Below are 13,200 nucleotides of genomic sequence, written 5' to 3'. Positions count from 1 at the left end.
TAACTACAACATGTTTGTACAGAACTGTATTACACGAACGTAGTGAGTAGAAACAGAAATACTAAACCTTTGTTTGGAAAACAGATGCTCAACATATAGTGAATACATTAGTTCCCCCCCCCCCCCCCCCCCTGTGACAATAGTGCTGCCGTTGTGAGATACACCAACATTGAAATAATGCCTCTTAGTTTCAAAATCTAAGGACATAATTAGATTAAATTACATATAACTACTTGTAACAATATTTAAGTGTATTATTTCCGTATTCAATTTAATTAAGCATTAATTATCATTTAGGAATGCATTAGCATTAACTTGCAGAAAGATTGTAAAACTGGATTACAAGAAATCTGCGCCCTGATTTATTCTAACATGATTTCTAGATGGCAGATCATGCTTCTATTGGTCCTGCACTTTACTGTCTCTGGCTGAAGGAACATAAAGCTCTGAGTCAGACTAGCTGTGGCTCCACCACCGCCATAAGAAGCATGTAGAAACCAACGGCCGAGCCTTTCACACAGCGCTTATGAGGACAGGTGGTGCCAATCTGGAGTTGCCCGAAAGCTTCAGAAAACTACCACGAGAGAATGCCCAGCGAAACGCGTCTCTTCAAATCAGAAAATACATTTTCTCAAGACTTGAACTAGTTGTTATGAAAATAGTATACCGTGTTTACTTGAATCTAAGCCGCACTCGAATCTAAGCCGCACCTGAAAAATGACACTCGAAATGAAGGAAAAGAAATTTTCGCGAATGTAAGCCGCACCTGAAATTTGAGACTCGAAATTCGGTAAATACATTTTCTCAAGACTTGAACTAGTTGTTATGAAAATAGTATACCATATTTACTCGAATCTAAGCCGCACCTGAAAAATGGAAGGAAAAAAAAATTTTCGCGAATGTAAGCCACACCTGAAATTTGAGACTCGAAATTCAAGGGGAGAGAAAAGTTTTAGGCCACACCTCCAAATCGAAACAAAGTTGATCCATTGTAATATGAGACACAATTTAGGTTGGAATGACGATACAGCTACAGTAGTTTGGTTCGAGTCGTAAGCTTAGCAGTTAAGCTTTACCAGGTAGCCATTGTTATGCGTCAGGTGCTCCATCCGTATTTATACGGGTACTCTTCCTTTTTCACGTACTTCATCTGGTTTGAATTGATTGCTTATTTTTCTTTGATCTGATTAGTGCCATTCTCTTTGTTATAGGTGTTTACGTCACTCTAAGCTGAAAATGCATTACTGTACTGTGTCATGCTTGAAGATTTTTTCCCATAATGCGTGCAGTTCGCACAGTGATTTTTGCAACAGACTGCCCTGCACTCCTTATTTCTGGCTGAGGTCCTGCACACTGAGGAGGCTTTCTTTACTTGTGAAGGCTGTTTCAATTTCGTGAAGGCTGTTTCAATTTCCAAAATTCACATTTTTGGCACACGTGAGTCCATGAGGTACTCAACGTAGTGCTCATCAAAAGCGATTTGGCAGTGTGTGGGACAATATTGTTGGTGATAGGTTGATTTGACCATACATTCTTCCATTCCACCTCAACAGTTGGAGATATCGCATCTTCATGGAACATGTGTTGCCAGAATTGCTGGAGGATGTACTTTGGCATATTAGACAAAGCACAAGGGGGTGCCAGCCCATTTCAGCATTGTAGTGGGTGATCATCTGAGAGCCATCCTTCGAAATGATGGATCATCCCGGCCACTGTGGTCACCTGACCTCTTGGAACTGCTGTATCAAACTGTTGTGGAAGCAGAACAAGACCTCATTGCTAGAATTGCTGTTGTTGGTACCATTCTCGACGTGCCAGGGATCTTCAAACTGGCACGACAGTCAACGGGCCCATAGTCCATATCAATTCAGGCAGGCTAGGAAAAAATCTTACCTTCATAGTTGTGGATGTTATTGAATTTAGCATATGTTAAAATGAAGGACTAATTAAGGAACACATATTTCTTTTTATTTTCTCCAAAAAAATTTCTGCTTTGAGATACAGTCTTGCATAGATGACACTGCGCATACCATTTTGAAGATGCGAATTTTGGAAAAAATTTTAAAATGATTCCATTTTAAAATGTAATCACTCATGACATAGCCACACGAACCGGCAAACACATATACTAGCATCACACCTAAAGTCTCATTCATAACTGACATGAATTTTAACTTGCTCATGCCATCATAATAGTCATGCATCCCCAGTGTGCGAGACTTTTGAAATGACCCTAGTACATCAAATGAGTTACCGTATTTACTCGAATCTAAGCCGCACTCTAATCTAAGCCACACCTGAAAAATGAGACTCGAAATAAAGGAAAAAATAATTTCCCGAATCTAAGCCGCAGCTGAAATTTGAGACTCGAAATTCAAGGGGAGAGAAAAGTTTTAGGCCACACCTCCAAATCGAAACAAAGTTGGTCCATTGTAATATGAGACAGAATTCAGGTCGAATGAATGACGATACAGCTACAGTAGTTTGGTTCGAGCCGTAAGCTTAGCAGTTAAGCTTTACCAGGTAGCCATTGCTATGCGTCAGGCGCGCTCCGTCCTTATTTATGCGGGTACCCTTCGTTTTTCACGTGCTTCGTCTGGTTTGAATTGATTGCTTATTTTTCTTTGATCTGATAATTGCCGTTCTCTTTGTTATAGGTATTTTCGTCACTCTAAGCTGAAAATGCATTACTGTACTGTGTCATGCATTGTTTGTCGCATTCCGATAATGAATGTTCACGACCTGTCGCCGCTCGCGGCATGGTTTGCTTATGTGCGCGCTACCGCCGCTTACACACACACACACACACACACACACACACACACACACACACACAAAGAGAGAGAGAAATTGTCTCAGTAGCGAAACAATGGCAAGAGACTGCTATTTGTTGTTATTTACACTGCTGCTTTCTTTGATAATGATCAACAAGAACCAAATAATAAACTGCATATGATAGAAGATGTTCTGAACGAGAGTTTAGTGAAAATTTTTCTCCATTTGAAAATCTTTGCAGACGCCTCTTTAGTACATTATTTTCTGCACAGAAATTAGAGTCATCTTAGATTTAAAAATCTAGTCAATTGCCGTGCTTCATTTCTGACTGTATCTTTATTAGGCCTAAGAATAATACGAATATGAACATGACATATGTGTATACTTCCGCGTTTGTGTTGTCTCACTCTAGTTTCGTAGTTTATTAGGCAGACAGGATTTAAATGAGATAGCAGCAAACACGAAAGAATACATGGCAAAATGTTTATATTCGTATTATTCTTATGGTGAAGAGAATACTGCATGTGATTCAGAATTCACAAAAGTTCCCATTAGCAACCATCTCTTCTCACAGGTAGAAAAAAAATCATAACGTAGAATTGGCCATACTGACAAACATCGCAAACGGTCTTGCCAGTCGGATTTTCGTAGTACATTGAAAAGCTGCTACATTCGAAGATGAACAATATGGAATTTGTATTTACTTCGTTGGATAATGTATGAAAATGCAGTGGTCGAAATTCGGGGAGGAGAAAAAAGCTCGTCTTCCACCTTTTTTTTTTTTTTAATTTATTTACTGACGCAGAGGTTTTGGCGCCAGTATTTATCTTTGTGCCTGTAAAGCATGCCTGTGTAGCGCTACATATATTCGACGGCAGAAGTTAGTTGTGGCGGCACCTACCAACATATTTCAGAACTCCCGCTTACTTTGCACTCGATTCTAAGCTGCAGGCGGTTTTTTGGATTACAAAAACCGGAAAAAAAAGTGCGGCTTAGATTCGAGTAAATACGGTATCTTCAAAGAGTTATCTTCAAATACCTGTGTGTGCATGCACTGTTTTCCAACGTCTTTTGTTAAAAAGCTCTAATAGCAAATTGGTAAGTAGTGAAAAGAAAGCTATTTGTGTTTTACAGTTTGCAAGGACTGAATCTATTGTTACAGAGCACTGTGCATTCTGTGTTTAGTCCCATTGTAATCTCCCAAGTGATTACAACATCTGTAGATGGTATTATCAGTTGAAGATACTGGCTGTCTTTGCAAAGGCAAGAGTACAGGACGATCGAGAGTGACTGAAGACAGAGTTGAACGACTGAGAGTGTTTCACTCACAGCCCCAAGATACCAGTTCGGAAGGCTAGTAGTGAATCAACAATTCCAGTGACCACTATGTGGATACTTTTAAGGAAACACTTACAACTATGTCCTTATTATTTGCGATTGTTACAAGCTCTAAAGCCTACAGGCTACAGTTTACGTGCCAACTTTGCAAACAAAATGCTGCTGCATGACGATGAAGATTTTCTGGATCACATCGTCTTTAGTGTCAAATTGACATTTCATATAAACAGAAATGTGAACACACATAATGAGCACATCTGGGGTCAGCAAGTCCCAACAAGGTGGCACAACTGCAACGAGACTTCCCTAAATGGAATTTTTTTTGTGCCCTATCCCGGTGGAAATTGTATGGCCTTTTCTTTTTCGGTGAAGTAACAGTAACTAGTGTTTATCTTGATGCACTAGAACTCTTGACTCTTTCCCCATGAAAGCAGCTGAACCACAGAACACTATCTGGCATCAAGTCTTCCCGGCATAATTCAGTACCCGATTGGTTACCTGACGCCATGCAATTTTTACCTTTGGCAGTTCATAAAGGATCATGTGCATGTGTCTCCGCTACAAACTGATCTATCTGACTTAAGAAAACAGGAGTGATCAAGGTTTGGGAAGAACTCATTTATCAACTCTATATCAGGGTGAATACATGAATAAGGAAAAAAAAAATTCCCGGATTTCCCAGTTGAAAATACACTTTCTTCTGGGTGAAAATACACTTTTTCCATGACAAGTGACAGTATACTTTTCCTCGGCACTGTAAAATGTGTCAATCCTTTTAGACGATTATGGTTTTGTACACCAATGTAGAATTTACTGGCACTTTAGAAAATGAAACTCAGAGAGGGGGGGAAACACATTTTGGAAAGATCTTTGATGTGCAGCAACACGTATGTTACATATTTTCGTGTTATGAACACACAAATTCAAATTCCACCAAACACCACATGTTACTTTCCGAAGCATTGAAATCGAGATTGCGATGCACTTTTGTAAGCCAGTCATAGCTCATCTCATGTGATCTCGCCAGCTGATGACAGCATAGGACATGTGATGTAGTCAGCCAATAGCAAGATCAGTCTTAAGTAGCGTGCACACACAAATAAGAAAAGTTAATGGTTTAAATTAATATACATAGTGTTGCTACAAGAAAAACAAAGCTTTCACATATAATATTAGTATCTAAGATTAATAAGCTGCAAGAGAAGCTAGGCTTCCACATATAATGTTGATCTTTTTTGGGCATGTTACACTTTTAAGATACATCACACAAATGTGCCAGTAAAAATTTTAATAACGACATAAATGTCTGATCTTCTGGGCTCGAAATTCTTCTAGATGGTCGTCCTCAAAGAGTTGATTTTTAAATGAGAGTCATACGCTTTGTGATTTAAGAAATTCATCGCACATACTCGCATATAGTTCATCTTGCTTAAAAGGAAATTTACTTTGGAAGTAACACTTTTCAAACCACCATTCGTAATATTTTCCCGTGACCTGTTAGAAATTGGTTTGTTTGAGCAGTTGCCAGAGAGTGCCAGATAAGAGGTGTCACTGCGTTTGCGCAGCTACGATGACGCAGGAAGCCCGTATGTTTGTATGTGACTCAACATCTCTATATGGTGAGTAGCAATGTATTCTTTTCATAATACTGAAGCTATTTTTTTCTCATCTGTTTCGCATGTGACAAGTATATGGGTCGACACCGTGCACCTTCAAAATGAGATGGCGACTGGATTGTTACCATGAGTTGTGGTACTTGAATGAGCTTTGCGTAACTTCCACAATTTGGTGTCTCAGTTTGGAGTAGGATGGTGCAACACCAAATAAATGCATGCACAATGACAATTCTGAGTGTCTCATGATAGACAGAAGACATCCAAACAACGGTCAAAAAGTCTGATGTCAAGCTTTACAGACGAGCACTAACTTTTGGGAAACTGTACATTGGGATATAATATAAGAAGTTGTTGAAAGAGGAAGTATATTGTAGAAAATCATGAATTGGTTGATGTTGATCATATTCCAGCACAAGCAGAACTGCAGCACTAATGAAGTCCCTCAACTCCGCAGGCTTGGTCCAAGAAGAAAATTTATTTACAGGTACAGCAGATCATAATTTCAAGGAAACAAAAAATTTGAATCTAAGCACACATATCTATAGGGTAACATTGGACATTAGAGATATACATCTCCAATCCCCTCTCCCATCCAAGAGGATAAACATCATTGGGGCTGTCAAACAATGAGCCCAGTGGCCTCAAAAAGTATTGATTTGATACTAATATGGGTCATTACAAGATTTTTTAAATATATTTTTTCATATTTTCTCATGAGTTCTAACCTCTACCCCTATGGGTACAAATAAACAAACAAATAATGAAATAATGGAAACCCAGGATGGAACAACGGCAATATTAACAAAAGACAAAGATTCCTACTCACCGCACACAGGAGATATTGAGTTGCAGACAGGCACACCAAAAGGACTGCGAAACATGTGTGCTTTTGGGCAAAAGGTCTTCTTCTAAAATAAGCAGCGCGCGAGCGCGCACACACACACACACACACACACACACACACACACACACACACAAAATGACCACTGTCTCTAGCCACAGAAATGTTTCTTTATTAACACTTGCACTGTAAATTAGACTGTGCCTACGCAGTGCTATGGTATTTCCTTAAGTGTTCTCTTCTTAAAAATTCTGTAAAGCTTTCAAGCAAAATTGTTAAGGCTCTCGTGATCACTTAATGATAAATTGCCTGTTGGCTTCTGTCTCGGGTTCTTTGGCCGTTGTTCGTATGATGATTTTTGGCAGTTTGTCTTTCAAGCAAACATCTGCTTCATTTTTTGCAACATTATGTGAGTGTATTACAAGAACTATATAGTTATTTTCTTGCATTATTTTCATTTGAAGATCAGCATCTACAATATCATTCAGATGTCTGAATTTAGTGTTGTTTTCATTGTAATACACAACATGTAGAAAAGGATGCAGTGTGTCTTGACTGGTGGTCCAATGGTAGGGCCGAACTTCATTTTGTAGCCCAAATGAGTAATTTTCAGTAAAACCACCAGTTACGAGAAATTTTGGTAATTAATTTTGTATAAGCAAAACATAAGTGTTACGGGAAGTATGAAGTTAAAACTTATGAGTGTAGTTCATTAAAAATTACCATGTACCTGTAATTACTTCTCTAACAGATGAGAATGCACATGAGGACAAGCCCATAAAAATAACTGTACGTAACTGTAAAACGTAGTTGCAAAATATTTTTGCAAAAACAAAGTTACATTTAAAATAAAGTGATTTGCAAACTCACCAACCAACCTCACAATAACACTATGTCATGGGAGATGACAAGCTGCACAACATTGTACAGATCTTACAAATCTAACATTATATAGAATATGATAATAATCACAACAGATTTAAAATGTTTTAGTCTTAAGTTTTGTTTAAATAAAATATATATGCTTTTTAACCCCTTAATACCTAAATAAATTTCTAGATGGAAGATAAAAATAAAAAATTGTCACCCCTTAGAGGTATCCACAACACTCAGGAGATTGCAGCACTTGTCAGAAACATCAGTAGCTTCCATGCAGAATGCTACCGGCACTAGCATTAAAACACAGTTAACCTTCCAATTATTAGCACTGCACTAATATGATACGAATTCCTGACACTCAGCATTAAGGGGTTGTTTTCATTATTTTACAAGGACAACTTTCTGTGTTGTGTTTCTATTGCTAATAAAGAAATATAAATAAAGAAAATAAAAGACAGTGTGCCTGTGGACAACCCCCCCCCCTCCCCCACACACAAAAAAAGCACGTGCGCGCGCGAGCGCACGTACACACACACACACACACACACACACACACACACACACAGTTACATTGTGTCGGCTGAACACAAAATGCTAGGATTGCAGTTTGGCAAGTGGATTGGCATGAGGGGTTGTGTTGGGTGGAGTGGGTAGAGGGAGAAAGAAGCGAAAAAGCAGGGAGATAACTGGCAGATTGGAGGACGGTAACAGGTGTGCGAGATATGAATGCAGGAGGGACAGGCAGCTTGTGCATTAACTGTGAATGTGACAGATGGGCACAGGGGCCGGTGAGTTCGTGTGGTGCATGTCGACAATGACGAGGAACTGGTGAGTTTGTGTGGTGCATGACAATGATGACATAGAAGTGTGGACTGTGAGGGGGTGACAGGACAGAGGAGGGGAGACTGTTGGGTAGAAGGAGTGCAAGCAGTGGGTTAGTGGAAACTGAGGCCAGGACGACTAAAGGAGCAAAGGATGTATGACAAGGATAGCTCCCATCTGCATAGTCCATAAAAGTTGTTGGTGGAGAGAAGTATCCTGACAGCATGGGTGTGAAGAAACCATGGACCTCAAGCATAATTCTCAGCAGCATTTTCTGCCACTTTGTCTCTTGGTCTTGGCCACACTTTGACGGTAGCCATCGATTTTGGTGGACAGCTGGTTGATGACCATGCCCACATAAAAAGCTGTGCAGAAGCTGCAGAAGGGCTGGCATATGGCATAGCTGCTGTCACAAGTGGCCCTGCCTGCCTATGACAGGACTAGAGTAAGATGTGACGGGTCAGTGAATTAGGCAGGTTTCAGATATATAACATGGAGGATTGCCTAAAAGTGAAATATAACGAGGTCTGAAAGAACAGAACAAAACAAGAAAAGTTAATGATACGAAAAAATGAGAAATAAATTTCACCTAATGTTAAATGCATGCACGAGCAGTATAATGTTCAAATAAGTACAAAAGTGCTCAGAATAGTTTCAAGATATTATGATAGCTCAGGACAAATACTGAGAGAGCCTGAAGAACAGAGAGAAACAAAAGAGGCACCTGAGCATTTGGACGTCAATACAATACACCTACACAGTAAAAATACTGAGGTCTCACCTCACTCTCTGGCAGTGGACTACTGTCCCTCTCCTTCTCCTTGCCCTTATCCTCAGAGAGGCCCTGCACTGCCAACAGTTCTGCTGTTGTCAGAAAGGAAGTGAGCTGCTCCTGCATCACATTCACCTCTCCATGGTACATGAAGTCTATCAGAGCCACCAGGTCTTCAAATTTGACATTGCGAAAAATTATCACAGGATGCTGGCAAGGATTTTCCTGTAAAGAAAACATACTTTATAGAACATGACATACTTCAGTATCACTACAAAAAGAGGGAGTAGTACCGTCCAAAAACACCAGCAAATTGTAAATACTGCTCATCCAGCCGCCCTTTTCCATCTCAATAATGTAGAATGGGAATAATTCAGTTTTTTATTACTCTCTACTATGAGTTCCCTACACAATCTTTAAATGTGTTGCATGAATTATTTAACGGGGATGTTTTGACTAAGTTTTTAAATAAATGGATTTTAGTTATTTGTTTTATCTTTTTGGGCAAATTATTATACAATTTTAATCCCTAACTAAAAATGTTGTTTTGAGTTTCTCATCTGTGTTTCTTTGATAAATGTCCAAAACAGTTCTTGTTCAGTGATCGTGTATAGAACTATTAAGGAAATACTAATGTTTTTCCTGGTAGCAGCAGAGGGGTAGATGTACTAATCTGGCAGAGTAAAGATATATAATTTCTTAAATAGTTCTTTTAGTTATTATTCTTACAGTCACACCAGTCTGAAAATTGTGCCCATGTTTAGTGCATTTGATCCCCAGCAAAGAATTGAGCATAGAGAGGAATAGTGTGTCACCATAATTCACTGGCATAGTGATGATAGGGCACTAAGAGCATAATATACCAATGACATTCTCTTTGCCAGTATCTTTGTATGTTCGTTCCGTATCAACTGACAATCAATATGCATCCCTAAAACTTTGTGTTTGCTACACTGCCTACAGATTTATCACTTAAAGTGATGGAATTGTTTCCCCTATCATTACTGACCCCCCATGAACCATGGACCTTGCCGTTGGTGGGGAGGCTTGCGTGCCTCAGCGATACAGATGGCCGTACCGTAGGTGCAACCACAACGGAGGGGTATCTGTTGAGAGGCCAGACAAACATGTGGTTCCTGAAGAGGGGCAGCAGCCTTTTCAGTAGTTGCAGGGGCAACAGTCTGGATGATTGACTGATCTGGCCTTGTAACATTAACCAAAACGGCCTTGCTGTGCTGGTACTGCGAACGGCTGAAAGCAAGGGGAAACTACAGCCGTAATTTTTCCCGAGGACATGCAGCTTTACTGTATGATTAAATGATGATGGCGTCCTCTTGGGTAAAATATTCCGGAGGTAAAATAGTCCCCCATTCGGATCTCCGGGCGGGGACTACTCAAGAGGACGTCGTTATCAGGAGAAAGAAAACTGGCGTTCTACGGATCGGAGCGTGGAATGTCAGATCACTTAATCGGGCAGGTAGGTTAGAAAATTTAAAAAGGGAAATGGATAGGTTAAAGTTAGATATAGTGGGAATTAGTGAAGTTCGGTGGCAGGAGGAACAAGACTTTTGGTCAGGTGATTACAGGGTTATAAATACAAAATCAAATAGGGGTAATGCAGGAGTAGGTTTAATAATGAATAAAAAAATAGGAGTGCGGGTTAGCTACTACAAACAGCATAGTGAACGCATTATTGTGGCCAAGATAGACACAAAGCCCATGCCTACTACAGTAGTACAAGTTTATATGCCAACTAGCTCTGCAGATGATGAAGAAATAGAGGAAATGTATGACGAGATAAAAGAAATTATTCAGGTAGTGAAGGGAGACGAAAATTTAATAGTCATGGGTGACTGGAATTCATCAGTAGGAAAAGGGAGAGAAGGAAACATAGTAGGTGAATATGGATTGGGGGGAAGGAATGAAAGAGGAAGCCGCCTTGTAGAATTCTGCACAGAGCATAACTTAATCATAGCTAACACTTGGTTCAAGAATCATGAAAGGAGGCTGTATACATGGAAGAAGCCAGGAGATACTGACAGATTTCAGATAGATTATATAATGGTAAGACAGAGATTTAGGAACCAGGTTTTAAATTGTAAGACATTTCCTGGGGCAGATGTGGATTCTGACCACAATCTATTGGTTATGAACTGCAGATTGAAACTGAAGAAACTGCAAAAAGGTGGGAATTTAAGGAGATGGGACCTGGATAAACTGAAAGAACCAGAGGTTGTAGAGAGTTTCAGGGAGAGCATAAGGGAACAATTGACAGGAATGGGGGAAAGAAATACAGTAGAAGAAGAATGGGTAGCTCTGAGGGATGAAGTAGTGAAGGCAGCAGAGGATCAAGTAGGTAAAAAGACGAGGGCTAATAGAAATCCTTGGGTAACAGAAGAAATATTGAATTTAATTGATGAAAGGAGAAAATATAAAAATGCAGTAAATGAAGCAGGCAAAAAGGAATACAAACGTCTCAAAAATGAGATCGACAGGAAGTGCAAAATGGCTAAGCAGGGATGGCTAGAGGACAAATGTAAGGATGTAGAGGCTTGTCTCACTAGGGGTAAGATAGATACTGCCTACAGGAAAATTAAAGAGACCTTTGGAGAGAAGAGAACCACTTGTATGAATATCAAGAGCTCAGATGGAAACCCAGTTCTAAGCAAAGAAGGGAAGGTAGAAAGGTGGAAGGAGTATATAGAGGGTTTATACAAGGGAGATGTACTTGAGGACAATATTATGGAAATGGAAGAGGATGTAGATGAAGACGAAATGGGAGATAAGATACTGCGTGAAGAGTTTGACAGAGCACTGAAAGACCGGAGTCGAAACAAGGCCCCGGGAGTAGACAACATTCCACTAGAACTACTGATGGCCTCGGGAGAGCCAGTCATGACAAAACTCTACCATCTGGTGAGCACGATGTATGAGACAGGCGAAATACCCTCAGACTTCAAGAAGAATATAATAATTCCAATCCCAAAGAAAGCAGGTGTTGACAAATGTGAAAATTACCGAACTATCAGTTTAATAAGTCACAGCTGCAAAATACTAACGCGAATTCTTTACAGACGAATGGAAAAACTGGTAGAAGCTGACCTCGGGGAAGATCAGTTTGGATTCCGTAGGAATGTTGGAACACGTGAGGCAATACTGACCTTACGACTTATCTTGGAAGAAAGATTAAGAAAAGGCAAACCTACGTTTCTAGCATTTGTAGACTTAGAGAAAGCTTTTGACAATGTTGACTGGAATACTCTCTTTCAAATTCTGAAGGTGGCAGGGGTAAAATACAGGGAGCGAAAGGCTATTTACAATTTGTACAGAAACCAGATGGCAGTTATAAGAGTCGAGGGGCATGAAAGGGAAGCAGTGGTTGGGAAAGGAGTGAGACAGGGTTGTAGCCTCTCCCCGATGTTATTCAATCTGTATATTGAGCAAGCAGTAAAGGAAACAAAAGAAAAATTCGGAGTAGGTATTAAAATTCATGGAGAAGAAGTAAAAAGTTTGAGGTTCGCCGATGACATTGTAATTCTGTCAGAGACAGCAAAGGACTTGGAAGAGCAGTTGAACGGAATGGACAGTGTCTTGAAAGGAGGATATAAGATGAACATCAACAAAAACAAAACGAGGATAATGGAATGTAGTCAAATTAAGTCGGGTGATGCTGAGGGAATTAGATTAGGAAATGAGACACTTAAAGTAGTAAAGGAGTTTTGCTATTTAGGGAGTAAAATAACCGATGATGGTCGAAGTAGAGAGGATATAAAATGTAGACTGGCAATGGCAAGGAAAGCGTTTCTGAAGAAGAGAAATTTGTTAACATCGAGTATAGATTTAAGTGTCAGGAAGTCGTTTCTGAAAGTATTTGTATGGAGTGTAGCCATGTATGGAAGTGAAACATGGACGATAACTAGTTTGGACAAGAAGAGAATAGAAGCTTTCGAAATGTGGTGCTACAGAAGAATGCTGAAGATAAGGTGGGTAGATCACGTAACTAATGAGGAGGTATTGAATAGGATTGGGGAGAAGAGAAGTTTGTGGCACAACTTGACCAGAAGAAGGGATCGGTTGGTAGGACATGTTTTGAGGCATCAAGGGATCACAAATTTAGCATTGGAGGGCAGCGTGGAGGGTAAAAATCGTAGAGGGAG

General features: G+C 39.8%; 1 protein-coding gene across 15 annotated transcripts in view; it reads right to left on the bottom strand.

Annotated features, from left to right (window-relative positions):
- LOC126235879 (broad-complex core protein isoforms 1/2/3/4/5-like) overlaps positions 1 to 13,200 on the bottom strand; it is a 514,245-nt gene that overhangs the window by 464,841 nt on the left and 36,204 nt on the right. For all 15 annotated transcript variants that reach the window (XM_049944791.1, XM_049944789.1, XM_049944794.1 and 12 more), the window contains exon 3: positions 9,053 to 9,268. In XM_049944791.1, the coding sequence (XP_049800748.1) occupies positions 9,053 to 9,268 (216 nt within the window). The remainder of the gene's footprint in view (positions 1 to 9,052; positions 9,269 to 13,200) is intronic.

This window comes from Schistocerca nitens, chromosome 2 (assembly GCF_023898315.1).
Source record: "Schistocerca nitens isolate TAMUIC-IGC-003100 chromosome 2, iqSchNite1.1, whole genome shotgun sequence".
Taxonomy (NCBI): Eukaryota; Metazoa; Arthropoda; class Insecta; order Orthoptera; family Acrididae; genus Schistocerca; species Schistocerca nitens.
This window is presented reverse-complemented; position numbering and strand designations above follow the sequence as displayed.